Genomic DNA, 18,763 nt, shown 5'->3' with positions numbered 1-18,763 from the left:
GTCCACCTTGTTATACCAACAATAGGGGCATATAGTGCTTACACTGCCATCGTTTTAAGATTTAGAAGTGCAGCTGCTAACTGCATTATTTGTACCAGCTACGTCACCACTCGCTCTACTCCCCTCTCCCGAAAGTTTGATACCACCCTTGCGAACCTATTTGAATTAGGCCTAAGGGAGGAGGTACTTGACTCTTTAGAGGAGGTTTTGGTCTGAAATCACCACCCTAATGCCCACAAAATTAGCGAAATCAGATCACTGATTCTCTCACCTTGGGAATACGATATCCTTGTAAACTCGGGAATTGTTGTATTTATTAGGTATAAATAATGGTCATATTCTAAGAAAAGTTCCATTTTCATTATCAAGTGAAAGCTAAGAAGAGAGGGAATAAATGGCGCAAAAGAAACACTCAGTTTCACACATTTCTCCATGTGATCTCAAGTAAAATCTCCCACCAGCACCTGACCACCACCCCTCCCCCTCATAAATACCGACTGGTCTCTTGATGGAGGACCGATGAGAAATTAAGTTATGGCCAAAATTACGTTGTGAAAGAAAAACAAATTATGATCTGAAAATTGTTTAGAAAAAATGGCCGTGAACAAGCGATAAAAACACTGAACCGGAAACGCAACTATGAACATGAACCTTTTTAATTCTGAATTGAAAGACATGAAAAATTACTGCGATTTTTAAAAATAGTTCATAATTGTTGTAGAGGTCAGTTAGCTTGTCCGTTCATTAAAAAGTGGACAAAGGCAATAAACTGTCATTCATTATGTTGTTTCCTCGGAAAAAGTCGTCAGTTTTTCATTATATTCGGATCATATTTAGAAATCGAGTTTACAACACGATTATCATCGGCGCCTATTAGTGCTCGACTTACGAGAACCTACTTTTACATCATTCTTAAAAATGTAGGCATGCTAAAAAAGAAATTGTTGGAGAGTAGAAATGCGTTTGAAAGTAGAGGCGAAAAATCGACTTCACTGTACCTTTGAAACGTGGTTAAGTTACCGATGTTTTCACGCGAGCTTGCGTAGCCCATTAACCAATTTTTCGAACTTAGAATTACCGTTAATAAGTTACTTTCGCATGAGAACAACTTATTGCGATGAAAAATTTTCCTCTTGGCGATTTTTTTACTTAATTTGTTCGGTTGCTCATCCCTCGCTAATTGATTGCGGATTACATTTAAGCGAAAGAGCGCCGTAAGTTCTGAGTGACCGTAGAGGCAGGTATCATGAGTAGATCTATATGAGCGAGCGAGGCTAAAAGCATCATTTACCTTATGCCAATATTTGCCACGCCAGATAAAAATGGTAATAAAATTGGACTGCATCACTGCACGTACGGATGAACGAAAAAAAAAGATTCGTGTTACTTTTAAAGTTATTTCATCGGAAATTTGACCCCCAAAAGCTCAATCATTGAATTTATAATCCCATCACTAAGCCAACGTGCGCGTTAAATTCTTGATACATAAAACAACAATTCCTTTTTATCAGTATTTTTTTCTTTGTAAACATTGGCATCCTCGTCTGGGGATTTTCCTTGTACAATTTGCATGTGAAAAACTAGCACCTGGTGATTTAAACTTTCAAAACAATAAAAACATACATTAAATTTTAAGCTGAAAACATCTTTCGTTGAAAGCGCGCGCTGAGGGAGACAGGAACGTATTCCTGCTCGCGGATGTAACAGACTTCATTGCACAACCAACGGCTTTACAATTTGTAGTTTGGCGAAACATATATGCTCTCTCGTTCATTGACACGTAATAACAAGTTGATATTCCTACAGGTAAGAAAATCGTTTAGCGATAAAGTACATTTTTTTTCTTTCACAAAAGAGGAAACTTTAGACGTTTTTGTAAACAAAAATACGACGATAAAGTTCGGTTAAATTCATGTTTTTTCAGGTACCATCCAGCATTCTCCTCGCCGTGTTCAGAAGGTTTCGCGCGAGGAAGGTGAAATAAGATAAAGATTGAATTATTTATCCGTCCGATATGTTTTACACATTTTGTTTTCATTTTAATCATCTGCCATAAATGTTTACTTGAAATATCAAAATTAGAGCTAAAAAGGCGAGAAATGCCTAGGGAGAAATAATTATTATATATTTCTAGGATAGCTATGTACGTGCTCGTAATGAATTGGCACCTTTTCTTCTTACGGGGATTTTTCATTCTTAACAAACGCCACATCGTAATAACTACATATTGTCCCGTGTTGCGTATTGTTATGCAAATCTCTTCAGCCCAGTTTTAACCTATAGTTTGAAGTCTTTGCTAATTAAAAAGGACAGTATAGAAAAACTTCAAACCCTATAGCTCGGTAACCAAATTGACCGTCACTCTTTTTTCTTTCGTCCAATAGGATTTCTTTAGTTCTGTTTACTGAAGAAATATGTCACATAACATGGAAATCTGAATGATTTTTTTCCCACCGCAATGGAACACTCGTTATTTAGTGAATGATGAAGGTTTCTAACAGAGCGCATGGTTTTGTAATTGGGCTCTAAATGGCCCGTTTTTAACCGTTGTTTTTCTGCAAGTAACGCACATAAAAGGAAGAGCGTGTCAAGGAGACACGAAAAGATTCTGGCGGCATCGGCGTCATACAATTCTGTCGCTTCTTTTCATTTGATCAAGCAGCTGCAGAAACATTGGACTCTCCGAGGTTATCTGCTGCTGCACCGCCTCGATAACTTGAAAAAAAAAAACCGACAACAAGGATTAGTATTTAAAAGGCGCACTCAATTACGCCACAAATGGGTTTCTTAACAAATGTGGAAGTTTTCGCTTTCGCGATGTCTTTATTCCTGATGACTCTTGCCGCTTTGGTAATGAATTTCCTGGTTTGTTTAGTGGTTTATAGAAGCAAGGAACTCCGGCGACACATCTCCAGTGTGTTTATCGTGAATCTCGCAATTTGCGATTTCTTCATGGCTGTTTTCGCCATGCCGTATTCTTTTGGAGCAGTTGTGGCCAATAAATGGCCCTTTGGTAACTTCTGGTGTCAAACCAGTGCGTTTTGGAATATGGTGTTAGGGCTCGCAGCCGTATTAACACTCGCCACAATATCCGCGGACCGCTATATTGCAGTTTGCAAGCCTCTGCAATACAGAGCCAAAATGACCATTCAATGTGCGTTAGCTATGATATCTTTCGTTTGGCTGCAATCCATAATATTCTCTCTCATACCAGTAGGGTATGGTTGGTACGAATTCAATACTCGATATTTCTTCTGTACGTTTCCATCCGACCTTCAGGACATTAACTTCCTGGTGTTCACAGCAGCTACTTATGCAGCGAATGCTGGTGTTTCGCTCTTTGTTATGTTGGTGACTTACTACAAAATTTTCAACGTGGCAAAGCTGCACTCTCGCAGGATCGGACATGCTGTTATTACCGCAATACATCTCGCGCCTGTTCGCGGACCCATATCCACTGAGTCAAGTCGTCAGCGAGAATTCAAAGCAGCGAGGAAAATTCTGTTTGTTATTGGTGCGTTTTTGTGCTGTTTGGCACCATATACAACGCTTCGCATCCTTGAGCTCAGAGACAACAGCCTGTCGCTAAGTCATACTGTTACAATTTCTTTAAGGTGGATTGCCTTTCTAAAGAGTGCCATAGATCCCTTTATTTATGGTCTTCTTCAAAGGCGATTTCGGCGCGCTTTGTTGGAATTATTTCTTGGAACACAAAGAGCTCGTCTAGCGAGAGGTTCTCTGCCTTGTGGTCATGTTAGACTGAATGTGAGAGCTAAGAGACAGTCATCGCAAAGCGAGACGGGGACATTTGTAACGGTTGCAACGAAAAGAAGCTCCATTGAGTGAAAAGATGTGGATATTATCAAGATGGTGTACAATATTAGGATCACTTATTTTTGACATAAGTGCAAATTTGTTGGTTTTATTGTGGTTCGCTCCACTATCACAGGAGAAACTGCTAGAAATTAATCGAGCACGGGTTATAAAATATGCGTTTTATTTGGTAATTTCATGCATGGAAATGATTTCTAATTTTTATTAGGGAGCAAAATATTCATTCTTTTATAATCACGCATTTCCAGCAGTTTGTTTATCACCATTTAAATTTACATCTCTGAGAATGAAAGCATATGTTTAATCTTTGCGTCGGGAAAATTTCTTGCGGCTCATCCTAAAAAAAACTCTTTTGATAAATTTTGCAAAGCCGTAGATACGATCCACTTTTTTCTCAAGTTAAGGAGACATATGAACAAACCATTGGAGAGAAAGTGACGCTGTTAAGTTTCTCCGGAAAGGAAAATTTTAAGTAAACAATCTAAGGCAAACAAAAACCATTCCTGCTGAAAGTTTTAATTACTGCGCCCTTATTTCGCGGTCACTGAAAGGCTCTCTGCGAGAGTGAGAAACAACGTAATCAAAATAAACTCAAAAATGAAAATGATTCTTTTTCAGAAGTCATCACTACGCAATTCTGAGTCAAAGATTAAACTAGTAATTATTACAATAGGCAGAGAAACCATTCCCGTGAGTATCTTGGATGGACTTTTATCAAAAGGTATGATGTCATTCATGCAATTGTTTCATCTTTGTTCCAAAAATGCTTTTCAAAGGTATTCTATTTTTAAAGAACCACCCCGAGTGGGCCAGCTTTGACGTTTGTATTGATATGCTTTTTTGCCCCAGCAAAAGGATTGATATTCGTGAAATACAAAAATAGACCAAAAAATTGCCACGTTTTTGTACCATGATCGACAAGAAGATATGAAATCAAGTACATTGATCGAAATACAGTGTAAATAGAGTAACCTCACGTATTTTTATATATAGTTCTCTTCGCAGATTGGGACTTTTTAATTGTTTGATGTAATCTTGAATGATGTACCCAATAAAATGTAATTTTTTGGACTTCATTTTGCGTGAACGTCTCTCTCTGCGGAAAAATATAGTTTTCTGGCAAAGTTATATATGAGGTAATTGATTGCATTTAATATTGCCCTTGTGCTACATTTATACACAAACGTATATACGCTTTTGTCAGCTGACACTTGAGCAGCCTTGAAAGCTTCCACTGGTGCATTCATCAGAAGACGTCAATTAAGGAAAACGAAATTAATTCTGATTAGGGATCGCAAATTTCGGTTATGTGTTTCGTGAGTTTTCAAAATATTGGCTTGTCTGAGCTAATTTCGGGATTTCATGTAAAAGTAACTTAATCACAGCTTAAAGTCACGTAGCCTGTGCTTGTCGGCTCATTGGAATTCAAAACATTTTGATTCCTGTTGTTGTAATTCGCCAACGAGACGAGGTGTTTCACTTCATCGTCATATTCTGGCGACTTGACGGTGAAGATAAATGTCTCTCGTTGTTCTAGAAAGACAAACAATGTTTTCACTTACAGTTGGGGCTGTGCTCTAACTGATCAATGCACAGGACTAAATAATAATTAGCCATTCCTCGAATTTGTTCGAATATTTCAAAAATACTTTTCAAAAAAGCGAGTCAAAGACGAGGTGAATATGGATAAACGCAAAAGTGCTTTCGAGACAGAAATGATCATAAAACTCATTGGTATGACTATTAAATCATTTATACAGATAGATGTTTTACAAAAGTGCAGCTGTTTCTTTCCATGAGAAAAAGGATCGCCGGATCGTTTATACTTGTAGATTGTATTTTACTGTCCTCAGAGTTCAATATCCTTAACTGTCCGATGTATGAAAAGTTTAATTTACGGACGAACTTATCTTTAATTCATATGAATATTCTTTTGACAACGGGCGACATCTCTCCGACAACACTCAAAAAATTATCCGAAAGGATGTGTTTCCTAACGAATACATAACTTGAGACTTGTTCTATGATTGGAGGTCGTCAAAACAATTTCAGTTTCCGCCTTTCCGTACAGGCTGTTTCAAGCGGTCCTTATTCAAAGCAGACGAGATTATCACTATGCTTTGATCAAAACGGCGGGGTGGGGTTGTTTTGAAAAAGGAGACTACTTTTTTTATTGTTATCTCGTCCAAGGGAAAAGTTACCATTTAAGGCGGGGGTAGGGGTAGGGGACTGATGATCACGGAGGCATTGACATGGTTTTCAGGGAGAACAGAGGGTAATCAGTCGTCGCTAACAAGGAAATCAGATGTATTTTATTATGACGTGACCAAAATCCTCCAACCCCCTCCCCCGGACGACAATGATGTGCCCTCATTAAGAATGAAAAATTCGGGGGGGCAGGGAAGGGGGTAATAGGGGTTTGATATCATATACTTCCACTCAAGTTGACGTCTAACTCCACAAATAACCTTCTATGACGACAAATACACTCAGTAGTGACAGTGTTAAGACATTTCTCGATAGTATTAGTTAAAACATATTAGGAAATGAGTTAAATCAGCCATCAAAAAGACTGATTTACTCAACCCCCGAAGGCTGCAGATTTCCAAAGTAATACATTGTTAGTCAAGCAATTTTAGTATATTACATCCTGTTCATGTTTCATCGTTTGAGAATCCTAAAAGTGCACGAGATCGATGCGTAGCAATTCAGTGAAGGGAATATTAAAAGCGCGCGAGATACCAACGTCACCAACAGATTAAAGAGGCATTTTTACTTGGCTCTCACATCTTCAGGTATCGCATCCGGGAAATTTGCAACAAGAGCGGCATGAAGATGAAAATAAAGAAATCACATCGGTGGAAAACCTTGCTGAAGTGTCTCTATTGACTGCATTTCGGAAACAAGGGTTGCAGTTTAACCACACCGACTAATGAGAGTGAAATTTTCGTCTACAACCACGAGAGGGGCTTGTCTGTAACTGCAAAACTCATCTAAAAACACCGCACGTGCTTTCGCATTTTGCAGTGATGGACCTATAAAAAATTCATATAAAGGCTGTTCAAATCAAAGGGTAAGTATTAAGGATATATTATTGCTTTCTAAATGCACAGCTGCATGGTTTACTCCGATATTGCAAAATAGCCAGGATTGAAGGGTATGTTACTGTTCTCTTGCTTTACTGTTACTATTTTGTTAAGGCTTGTTGGACTGAAAACTGATACACGCTTATTTAAAAATCGGAGAGAAGCAAGATACTGTCTTTTCTCGATCTATATTGGAGAGAAATGAAAGTATCCAGATTCCGCGATCTCACACCTCTCTCGTCCCTATTATTTTCAGTGCGCGTTATTTGGTTCAACCTTATTTAATTGATTTTCTTGTAACCCAGAATAGGGAAAAACGGAGAACTGACAGTATCATCTGGGCCAAGCTCTACCCCGAAGTTCTCCAGATACAAACAGGCTGGCGGAGGAGCTTTTATTCCTGCGACGCTCTGGGTGGAAGATCCACAACGTTACAAAGAATTTGTGATGGAAAGAATTCGCTGTACTCTTCCAGAGTGTGAGAATGTAGCGGAAATGTATGTTGAATGGTTTTTTCATTTCTTTATTATTGACGACAGGTGTTCAAAAGTGTTTTACAACATTGGGAACAAAGTTAATTGTTCTCTTAAAAAAATACTTCACTTCTAGATAAATGTTTCTTGAACAGGCCACGAAAGATTGTTAGTATCCTTTAAAATACGTCTCTTCGTTCAGATTAATGAATCATTACAGTATCTTTTTATCCTTTAACTTTTTACCAGAGTTTGGCAAGTGAAAATATACCTGTACATGCCACAATCGGCGGATAAATTCTAGATTGAGTTAAGATCCCATTTAGAAAAAAGCTAATCGAACACTTTCAGATCATAAAGATTTATAATTTCGTAAAAGGCAATTAAAATCTATTCATAGAACTAGGCATATCCTTCTTGGAGATGTTTCAAACAGAATAATAAATTTATGACCCTCAGAGATAATTAGAGTTTTTTCTCCTATGTTCCAATTCCCAAATGATTTCACTCAGTCAAGTGACAACAATTTTAAGAAATTTCAAAACCTATTTAAATTGATAATTCGTATACACTTGAACGGAACGGTTAGAAAATCGTCTGTGATATTAAGAATATTTTTTGAAGACTTACGGACAGCTCTTCGGTAGACTACAAGCAGTCCTTCCTTGTCTGTCGCGCATATTAAAAAAAAAGGGATGTTAGTGCGCCGCGCTCACCCTTGAGAGTGAGGCACACGAAAAGTCGCCTGCTTTGTGTGCGCTTGTTACCAGAGTCCCGCGCTGCGCGCTAGCATCTACATTTCTAACCGTGGGACTGGGGGGGGGGGGGATGGATTTAACTCGGTTTTCAAAGCAAGAGCCACGAAGGATCAGATAGCGAACCAACTGTAGTCATAAGTAACGACGACAAAAGGTTCCTTGGGCATATCTAGATTTCTTATCTTCTCCTAGAACGAATCACCCTTCATAACAAACTTCCCACTTATCAGCTCACGAACCTGTCTCTTTTGGGGGTAACGAATGAGTTAATTGAGCATCCAGTAAAGACTTTTCATGCTCCCCCACGGTTTGTGACACAAGATCTCGACAAAACGGCGTTTTGGTGGCGCTGTTGTGCGCCATTTTAAAAGAAGTTGAAAAGGTGGTAAATTGAGCACTTGTGTCACAAATCAAGCAAACGGGTAATCGCTAAACTGTAGGTTACCATCGGCAGAGAACTTGTCTAGACAACCGGAATGACCCGGTTGTGCACATGTTGTAAAGGCGCCCGGGTTGTAAAAGGCCCATCCGGTTCCGTGTCCAATATCCATCCAGTGCTCCTGGTGACGGTATATACCGGGTCCGTATCGATTACGAGCAAAAAGTCCCGGATTGCGCATTACAGTCACCCATTGGCCGGAGAACTGTACTTTTGTTGGCCGCAGACCGTTCGCTACTAGAGTCTCGGATTCCATAAGATGTTGGCCATAGAGTTCTAGCGTCCAGCGGGTTGTGCCTATTCTAAACTTGCCTCCAGCTTGCCGACCGTCTGCGCAGCACCACAAAGAGCCGTCATCGTCACTAAGGCTATAACCAGCTGCTTGAAACTTTGGACGGAGCTTCTTAAACGCCGAGTAGTTCGCAGTGAGAAAGGTTATGTCGGCGTCGCGTTCCCATGGTAAGACTTTGTTGAATTTGACTGCACCTATAAAGGGGATAAAGAACACAGCTGTCAAAAATACTAAAATACTGTAACTCAAGGAATTTGGTCTCGCCAGTCACCACTATTGCGATTATATTCTTGCAGAGTATATCTCAGTTTATTTTCTACTCTAGGTTCAGTCATGATGTTATTCAACAGCCAATCAAAAGAAACTACCGAAAGCGTGGGAAAACGCGGATGACCACGTCGTCAATGGTTTTAGTTTGGGATCTGATTGGTTGGGAGAGTGGTACGAGGTTTCTGGCCAATTACTAAGCGTAGAAAAGCAAAACCAAAGCAATCTCGGATGTATTTCGAAACTTTTTCTTAGGCCGGTATGTTTAAGAGCTTCGAGAGACTACTTCACTTCACCTACGTTCTTTTTTCTGATGATGATAGTTTGTGTTTTCAGAACGCGAACAAGCAATCAAAAGCACTACTGTCAAGTCAAGAAGCAACAAGATGGAGAAGCAAGTGACGACAGAATCAAAATTTGCGGTTTTATAAACGGAGTTTCAACTGGGTTGAAGCGCTATGCATCTTGGTCGGATTTAACTATAAAAACGAGCCACAGAATAGCACGAGGTGAGATTATTCCAAACGTGAAACCGGTCCTACTTAGAATGAAACTTCCGTAAGCCAAGAAATACTGAAATAAATAACGACACCAGCTATACTACAATTATAATTGCACAAAACCTGCCTTGTGTGAAAAGTTGTTTACCTAGTAGCGTTCCTTCTTGAAGCTCGCAAAACAAGCCAGCCTCTTCACACGCTTTCATAACAAACTTGATAGCATCAGCTAGGTTTTCCAGATCACATGGTGGAACACCAAACCCTCTGCGAAAACTACACGACGACGAGCTGGTGTAGGAATGCCCGCGCCTGCAACCATACCAGCGGACTCTACCATTTGATTCCACCCATTTTTTCACTTCCCACTTCTTAGCCAAGGCGGCGTATTTATCGTCTGTGATTTCCCGATTGTAGATGTTAAACATGATATCTGGGCAACTAACCACGATCTCACCAGGGTGGCTCATCTTCAAACGCCAGAATAAATCCTGGAAGACGCCGAAAGGTAGCCTAGAAAACAGACCACAAAAGACTGTCAAAAGTTGGCAATCCTAGAAAGTCGTCTAAATTCTCATGGGTGGCGTAAATGGAAATTTTTAAATATAACAAAACCAATGCATTGTAAATAAGGGGACAATAAAAATTAATCGTGCTCGGTAAGAACTGTAAAGTGTGTCCCGATATGAGACCCCGCTCTGAAAAAGTGTATTGTTTCTACATGTACTTCTCCGTGTAAGCTATTAAGCACAAGTTTCAATAAATTTTTCCATGAGCGGCTGTTAATGATGTGACAAAGAGACCCCTAATTTTAAGTCAATGAAAAACCCACACCAGCATCCTTCGTTCATTCAACTCCTCAAGCTGCAAAACCTGATTTTGCTCAAACAATTTCAAAGTTTTTAAGTTTGTCCCCGAATGTGCTGTCTTCCTAGGCAAACTGTCTCGAATTTTGTTTCTCCCTTTTTTGTATTCAAACTTAAGAGCAGTTTTTAATGTTGCAATGATAGCCTATAGAATTTTCTTTGGTCATCGTCATTCGAACGTCACCATTAAAAAAAATTGTAGCAGGATGTAATTAATTTCTCATGAGAGAAGAACAGATTAATCAGGCCTCTTTCTGAGTTCAACCGCCGAACTCAACCAAATTTGTCCTTCAGTCTATTAAAAAAAAAGACTACGCAGCTGTTACTCACTTGTCATCAAATGCAACTTGCTTAAGTTGCTTGGTTTTTGCCACAAACGGACCAGAGAGTACATCACACACCACGCACTCCGTGAAAGAGTGGTAATATCCACCCCTAAAGTAAGCTGTCCAATTCCTGAACGTCACTTGAAGACAGCCAATATCCCACTCTCCCTGAAGATTACGATGGCTCCCCCCGGCGATAATCGCCTCCTTGTTGTCGCTAAGTACTCTGATTAATCGCTCAAGATTAATGTCATCCGTAAAGTGCGTTATCTCTGGGGCAAAAAGGACATAGGGCGTGTTCACCTCGTTTAGTAACTCAGACCATGTCTCCCCATGGTTTAAATTGGCAGAGACGTGGTGCTTCATATTCAATTTCAGTTTTGTCATGATGTCCTTGGAGAGTTCCCCTTGTGATGCATACACAACATGTACGGCTGGATAGAGTTTTGCGATGCTTTCAAGAACTTTATACTTATCTTTTGGCGGTAGTTCCTCTGGTAACGTAACGAGAATTGTCACAAGTTTATTCATCGGAACAAATTCTGTACAGTTTACTCGACCGAAACCTTTTCTAAAATAAGGATATCCATATGCTAGATTTCTGCCCAGAAACGTCTCAGGGCAAACTTCCTTCTTTGGTGCGTCTGCCTTTTTACGTCGAAGAGAAGGTTCATTATCGTCCACGGCTTGTCCACCCATAGATTGAATGACACTGTTTAAAGATTGAAGGCTCTTCCCGACTCGATGATAATGCGCTGCAGAATTCGCTAATCCGCGGTGAGTTTCTGAAAGTTCCACCGCTATACGCTTTAATTCGCTTATAAGTTTCTCTTTCTCCATGTTACTTTGTTCATTTTTAATATCTTTTTCAATATCTTGTTTAGTTTCATGTTTTTCGAAGATTGGATCTTCCTTCTTTACAGCTATAACCTGTTCAATGCCGGGATTCGCTTGTACACTAAGCCTTTCTTTAAACACCTGCATGTGTTCGCAGTTCGGGTGGTGCGCGGTCAGCAATCCTAGCTGGCTGAAAAACTGCACAGCTAATAAAATTAACATGACAAGTGCGACACGGGTGAGGGCCCAACGTAACTTTAAACGACTCATAACGGCGGATGCTACTCGTTGTACAACACATCCAGAATAGCAGCGAAAGTTTCAACTGTCTGCCTCGAAGTCGAACGTCTGCAAAAGGGAATACACTAAACGTCACATTTTAAGCCATTATGGGTAGATACTGCAAGGAGGGTTCACATTTCTTCACGTTCAACCAAGAAAAAGCTTAAAAATCGCTCGAATCTGAGACTGAGGAACGAATCCAAGTAATTATAATTGTAATTTACCTCCTTGGTCCACTGAATGGCCGAGAAATAAAGGAGAAAATTTGAAGTTTCACTCATCTGACTGTAGTTTCAACCCGTCGCTGGATTCAGGTATTTTCAGTGTGAGCTGACAATTTGTTCGGTTGAAATGCTTGCTGTACTCGATATGCTTTCCGATGAACAAAAGTAAGTCTTCGACAGCACAACAACAATGCTTTTATTAGACAACCAGGCTCTTTGAATAGAAAGCCGCCCTTTGATAATAAAACCACGAGGGTTGAAGACAAAGCTTGTTGAATTACGCTGTTGTTTGTATCATTTATCGCCACAGCGGTTGGCACGCTGAAAGCCAATTCGAAACTATCGGCATTAAGACAAAAACAAGCTCCCTAAGAAAAGGAGCGCTAATTAAAGAAAACGTTAGTTCCTTTAATCTCATTCACCATTGGATAACAACTAATAATGAAACAGAACCAGAAATTCATTTTAACTAAAAATAAGATAGCGCTCCATTTTTTTTTCTTAATCTAAAAACAATCAAATACAAAATAAAAACTTTGTTAAATGAATGTGACACTTCAAAAGCTTGTCAACATGGTCTTTCTTTTCAAATTTTCCGTTCCTCTTTTCGAAATGAAATGGAAACAAGATGCTGATTAAAATTCTTCCCTACTAAACAGGTTACATTTACACAGCTGCGAATTCACTAAGAACCGCCGATGGCGTTATAAAAATCGCGTGCTCTAACATTTTTTATTTTGGCTGTACTTCGTGAAAGAAGTCGTTGAATGGTTCAACATATCTCTCTTACATCGCCATAATATCCACTCACATCATACATTTCTAGAACAAGAAGATGATACGAAAGTTCGAGACAAATTAGTTCTCATTTGTTATCCGGTTTACTCTATTCAGAGGGGTAAAGAAGGGGGGTTCTATGCACGTTTCATGCACATAACGCATCACGAAAAATCGGATGAGCAACTTTAAGGCTCACGTATTGCGGAAAGCAAAAAATTCACGGGGTTTTAATTTCGTATTTTCACGGGTCACGAAAATTAAAAACACTTCCTTTTGCATCATGCAAAATCCCCCTCCCCCCTCCTCTTTTATATCGTGGTATTGTCAAAAATTAGGCGCCTGGAACCATCGAAGACTGATTATCATTTGAATCAAGCAGCGACAATTGGAGTTTCGAAAAGGAACTACCGTTTCTAAAGTAAGAATCCTCTCCTAAATAACTAAATTTAGGTTCAGCTGAAGACTTAATACTTTGTTGAAATGGTGGCCACCGATATAAAGCTGTATGGGTCGTGATAACCGACTTATAAAAAAAAAAATCGAACATTTATCAGACAAGGATTTATCCTTGATCAAAACATTCCCCATAACATAATAACTAAGCTAATGCAAATTCAAGGCTTCTAACTTGCTTTCTAAAGACGTACCAGGGTGTTAAAAAAGAAGAGGTCTGCAAAGCGTACATTTTTAAATTCCGCCGGCGCACTAGAGATAACGACGTGTATTTATGGTGTGAGCGTTACGTGTTAAGACGAGAAGGACGGAGCACTTGGGTGGAATCGCGATTAAAACCAATGATGACCACTATTAAAACTTTCCCGTTCCTTTTTCTTCCTAAAAAACAAATTTGATTTAACTGTTAATCCTTTTTCATTGTTTTAAAAGATGAGCACCTTCGTGACTTGTTTCAAACGCATTCGCTAACATTCAGCGTAGAGTTTTGGGCCAAAGTTAACTAACATATACCAAACCTCATTCGTGGTGCCACTCTTCCAGAAGAAAACCTTTTCACGGCGAAATCACGATATTTCGAGGCCCCTACATGAGAATTATCCGGGCCCTATTAATTGGTTGTGCCACGAGATTAGGGCAAACAGCATGGAAGCATTCCTTCCAAAGCACAGTATGCCCTGAATACTACTTGCTCGTAACGACGCGCTAGTATTGCGGACAATTTACCACTCTTTTGTCAAATAGGCTTTAGTAAGCTTGAGATTAAGGTTTTTAAAAAAAGAATAACCAGTTATAGTTTCGGAAATTTAAAATATTTAACAGGTAGAATTTTTTTCCTGGCCATACGCTTATCTTTTATTACTTGCACTTACAAATGATTTTCCGAAAACACCAGAAAACGGCGTAAGTTCAGCAAAATACCAGAAAACGGCGGAAAACTGAGAAAACAAACGGCAAAAAACAAAACAAACAATGTCAGTGATCTGCTCGACAATAATCGCAGAGAAGTGTGAATAAAAATTTAAATAAATTAAAACCGCACTATTTTGTGTTCACAAAATTTGGTACGATCTACATAACACTCGAAATGAAAAGAAAATTTAAATTAATCTCTCGAATAATCACCTCGATCCAAACAAGTAAAGAGTAATTCTGGCCCTTGCATTCAGAATACCATTTTCCACGCCTTTGGAGCTTCAATCGCCCTACAACACAGTCTGGTTTAAATATTTAATAAATTCCAGAGCGCCACATTCGATGTAATCTTCATTGAAACAACAAAAATTGAAAGCGAATTGTGACCAAACCTTTTTCTTGTGGTTACAAGCATAACGATAGCGATAAACCTTACTAGAATTCACGTTGGACCTCCATAATTAATACAAAATAATAGGCAGAATTTAACGATTTCGTCTTACTCGTGTTTGAGTAATCACGGCCAGCTACGTAACACAAATGATGCACAACTGTGTTCCTCATTCTCTTTTTTAATACTGATTTTTTTTGTAATTAAGTCCGTTTTTTCCCAGAAACAATTGGAAATTTTTGTTGTTAGATGAATTCAAAAGCCAACCCTTCCGATCTCAAAATCTTGGTTTAATTCTTTACAAGGATCACAATAGGCCGCCCTTGGTGGTGTTCTTCCTGTTCAAAGAAATATTGTTTTCTGATTTAAATATAATACATTCGAACACAACTCTTTCACAAGTGAAAAGCGAGCATAAAATTTCGCCGTGACAGGACGAAAGAATATACTGAACGATATTTCCATACACAGACAGAATATGCCTGAAGGGAAAATTTACTTTCTGTGCAAGAGATGAACTCAAATATTAAGATATTTTTCTGTAAGGTGGGCAATTCTTGGCCAGACCTGTTTCGAAATGTTAAGCAAACCCTTTTAAACCGAAAATATATTTAGTTCAGTTGCAAGCATGCTTAGAAACGACTAAAGCGTGACCGCATGATCGAGTTTAGTATAAGCCCTCAAAAATTCGTTTTTACCCACCGGCAAAGGGTCACTTGACACTTTCTGGGTTCAGATGGACGTTTTTCCAAGAAAATTCTCAGGTTCGGTTTGGTCAGTATCCTCGGCTTTTTAGGTGTTACCGAGTTGGTCTTCGTTCCGTGCCGTACACGGCGCAATATTCGTAGGAAATTTGAGCCCGATAAACCAACTGTGCTGAAATAATTAAAATTCAGTTCAACAGAACACCTGTTTGGACCGTTTATACTGAAGCCTTTCAAACGATTGGTTCTTGAAACAATTTATTACTTCCCGTGGGAGTGGGTTTTATATTTATACAATGCACTCGGCAAGATTCCGACCGGCTAGTTTAAACAATAATTTCGCGATTCTTTTTATTAAGAGGAATTACTTTGCTTTTCTTGCTTTGTTTTTAAAACATTTGGTTCGACTTGTTGAAGCGTAGACAACTGGGAATATCTATTTTTTTCTTTCGATGCGTGCAGTTTTCATCAAATATGTATTCGATTATGTCTCGAGTGTTTTATCAGAGAAGACAAGCCAGAAACCGAAAAAAATCAACAAGTGGCTTTAATAAAATTTTCATGGTTTTGATCAGTGTATAGGATATGAAGAGAGTAGGTTTGAGATGAAAGTAAAAAGACAAATCCCTCATAATTGACCCCAATAACCCTCCCAATCAACTGGACAAAAACCAGATACAAATGAGAAAAAAAAAAAAAGATCACCTAATCCTGGTTCAACTCATTATTAACCGACCAACAGGATTAGTTAAACATCTTTCGGTGATTATTTTCGCGCTTTCTAAGTGAAAATGTAGATCAAGGAAGCTGCATGTGCAATGTAACGTCGCAAAAAAGAAAATTGTTGCAGTAGCAGCAATCGTAAATGAAGTAAATATAAGTGTTGGTTTTCACACGATTCCCAAACGGAAGCCCAAACATGTCCCTATCACAAAATCGGGTGCAGGTTGGAGTTAAGCACGAGGAAAGGAAGAACACATGGCATTGTGTCGTAAACTTCTCAATTTTGCACCTTGGAGAGGATAAGAAAAAAGTTAAATAAAACCGGTATCTAGGAAACATTGGAGAGGAGAGTGAAAGAATCGAAAAATCGTCTTCTTTCATTTGGAAATGTAAACCAGGTAAAACTTTTCTCTCTTTTCGTGTTTTTCTCCAGATGTCTCTGCTCAGAAGGAAGACAAAGCTTGGAAAGAAAACTTAAAAATGTACACATGATGCATAAGTACCATCAGTCGGCTGCTTTTAAGCAGCCAGAGCGAACTAAAGATCTGTGTAATGCTTAAGTTTACCAGGTTTAATTTTCAAATTGACAACTGTTCCCTTGAGTTTGAGATGACTAACTAGTAACGAGTTTGGAATTTTACTCGAAAGCCCTCACTGATTACTATCAACCCGTCAGATAGAGCGTCGCCACTCACCTTAACCTCTTCCGGGGCAAGGTTCAACTCAGAAGCGCCACAACTCGTCTTTAGAGTCTGAAATCTAAAAAAGAAAACAGTTAAACTGAGACTAAATGTGCAAACAAAGCTGTGTTTACCACTGAAACCCAAACGATGTGTCAACGTCAGCTGTAAGTTATTAAAATGAGCAATATTGAATAGGTTATTTGATTCAAGATTTCAATCTCGTTTCAATTCAGTGCTACTTTGTCGTAGGAGTTTTTCTTTCAACTTAAAGCGAACGTTATCTCATCTAGTTGCTTTTTTTTCCTTTTTTTCCAAGAAAATTAACAAAAGTACAAATGCAATATTGAAAGACTGACAATTACGTTAACTCCTTAGAGACTGTTGTGGCGGGAAAGTACGTAAGGATCAAATTTCACTTGACAGTGCATATCGAAAAACGTTTAAAAGGAATTGATGTCACAGAATTCCAAAAGCGTAAAAGCTTTCATAAAAGAGGTAATTGTTCTAAGGTCAGGCCTGAAAGGAGGCTTTTTACTTTATGATAAATTCAGTTATCATCTACACCTTTAGATAGTTATGAACGTGATTTGCACCTGCAGCTATTAGCTCAGAGAAAAAGGTTTTTTAATTTTTTTTTTTTTTTCATAATTTAAAACTAAGCAAAAAATAATTTCTTTTAGGTACATTTCCAAGCCAAATAAAGAGCCAGTTACGGTGTGAATAGTCTAATAATATTCCTAAAACAAGTTTCACTATCAGTTTACGTACTAGGTAAAAGAAGAAAAGACAAATTTTATAAAATAAAAAATTGAAGGTCGTTTCTTCGGTCAATTGCTCAAATGTACAAAAATTCCTGGGCGCTTTTACAAATGATCTCACTTGAACTGCAATTGGTACGTCACGCAATCGCTAACAAATAAACACGACAAACGTGACAAGTCTCTGGAGAGCCGCAGCTAAACCTGGTTGAAAACTCTACACCGCAACGCCAAATGTTCCTCGGAAATCATCTCACCAGCGAACAGAATCTTTCCCCTAGTGTTAGGGATAAACATCTAAACAAGGCAAGGTAATGCTCAGAAATCGAGAGAGCAGCTTCAGGTTTGATTCAGAATCTATAACAAAAGCAGCGAGAATAAAAGCTTTCCTAAACAGAAAACAAACCAAGGAGGGCAGTTTCTAAAGAAACAGCATCGTGATTTTTAACCAAATGATAGAACGCGATCCATTGAGCTCCTTCGCTGTGGTAAACAAGCCTCGTTTTAAAAGCTCTTCTGTTAAAAAATATCTAAATCATTTAAACAATCCTCAAAATTGTCGATATGGTCGCACCGGCAGGTCACAGATTTCCTTCTGATGAGGAATATCTAAAGTGACAGTCCAACGTTTCATGTCGTGATAAGGAATCTTATATAAAATCCCAAGATTACTGTCTTTCGAACCTCGAATAGACTACGCAGTTCGCCATACAGACCGTCCAATATTGCTCGCGGTTTTGCACAGAAATTAACAAATTAGAAAAGAAGAACTCTGAAACAACAAAAGTTTACTTACTTATTGAGGGATAAAGAAGGCAGCTGAAGCTAGATATGCCATTCTTTTACAAGATTGATTTAACCTAAAGGTTTTGAACATCCTCTTCGACAAAGCTGATTTGCGAGAGCTCGCCGCTTGTCGTGTCACACGCGTTTCAAAATGGCGGGAAATCTATATTTGGAGAAGCTCCATGTTTTTCTCTTATCGTCTAAACTGCAAGCGGATTTCAAAAATTTCACGGAATTCTTGATTTACTACCGGTTTTTGTCAAGAAACTGCCAGTTACGACCGAAAACCCAAAACGAATTGAGCATCCGTCAACATTATGCCGGTTTAAATGATTTTAAAAAGGACTTTTCTTATGAACTCGAAACAAAAGTTTACCGTTTACACTACA

The 18,763-nt window shown here is 38.8% G+C and overlaps 2 protein-coding genes and 1 long non-coding RNA gene across 12 annotated transcripts in view; 2 read left to right on the top strand and 1 right to left on the bottom strand.

The window, feature by feature from the left end:
* The first annotated feature begins 1,618 nt into the window (after positions 1-1,618).
* Positions 1,619-8,191, top strand: LOC111336003 (G protein-coupled receptor 26). Of its 3 annotated transcripts, XM_088753966.1 has the most exons (4): positions 1,619-1,806; positions 1,925-1,975; positions 6,630-6,907; positions 7,226-8,191. In XM_088753966.1, the coding sequence occupies exons 1-3, from the start codon at positions 1,759-1,761 to the stop codon at positions 6,765-6,767; spliced, it is 237 nt and encodes a 78-aa protein (XP_088610092.1). In that variant the 5' UTR covers positions 1,619-1,758; the 3' UTR covers positions 6,768-6,907; positions 7,226-8,191. The 3 variants fall into 3 exon arrangements, with proteins under 3 accessions (XP_088610092.1, XP_022797749.1, XP_022797750.1); XM_022942014.2 differs by lacking the exons at positions 6,630-6,907; positions 7,226-8,191 and adding an exon at positions 2,385-4,910 and having other exon boundaries at positions 1,632-1,806; XM_022942015.2 differs by lacking the exons at positions 1,925-1,975; positions 6,630-6,907; positions 7,226-8,191 and adding an exon at positions 2,385-4,910 and having other exon boundaries at positions 1,632-1,806.
* Positions 7,428-18,763, bottom strand: part of LOC111336002 (uncharacterized) — a 25,086-nt gene continuing 13,750 nt past the window's right edge. For 4 of the 8 annotated variants that reach the window (XM_088753912.1, XM_022942013.2, XM_022942010.2 and 1 more), the window contains 4 exons: positions 16,843-16,899; positions 10,843-12,023; positions 9,798-10,159; positions 7,428-9,076 (listed from right to left, as the gene is read on the bottom strand). In XM_088753912.1, the coding sequence (XP_088610038.1) occupies positions 8,562-9,076; positions 9,798-10,159; positions 10,843-11,945 (1,980 nt within the window). In that variant the 5' untranslated portion in view covers positions 11,946-12,023; positions 16,843-16,899 and the 3' untranslated portion in view covers positions 7,428-8,561. Of the gene's footprint in view, positions 9,077-9,797; positions 10,160-10,842; positions 12,024-15,422; positions 16,437-16,842; positions 16,907-18,763 lie in introns of all 8 variants that reach the window. The other 4 variants (XM_022942011.2, XM_088753926.1, XM_088753932.1 and 1 more) reach the window with 3 other exon arrangements.
* LOC148742273 (uncharacterized) overlaps positions 17,760-18,763 on the top strand; it is a 1,455-nt gene continuing 451 nt past the window's right edge. The window contains exon 1 of the long non-coding RNA XR_015998920.1: positions 17,760-17,899. This is a non-coding gene — a long non-coding RNA (uncharacterized LOC148742273). The remainder of the gene's footprint in view (positions 17,900-18,763) is intronic.

The sequence above is a fragment of the Stylophora pistillata genome, chromosome 1 (genome assembly GCF_964205215.1).
Source record: "Stylophora pistillata chromosome 1, jaStyPist1.2, whole genome shotgun sequence".
Classification (NCBI taxonomy): domain Eukaryota; kingdom Metazoa; phylum Cnidaria; class Anthozoa; order Scleractinia; family Pocilloporidae; genus Stylophora; species Stylophora pistillata.
This window is presented reverse-complemented; position numbering and strand designations above follow the sequence as displayed.

Bases quoted from the DNA above. Each gene is read 5' to 3' on its own strand.
- LOC111336003 (XM_022942015.2), top strand. From the start codon at position 2,779: ATGGGTTTCTTAACAAATGTGGAAGTTTTCGCTTTCGCGATGTCTTTA.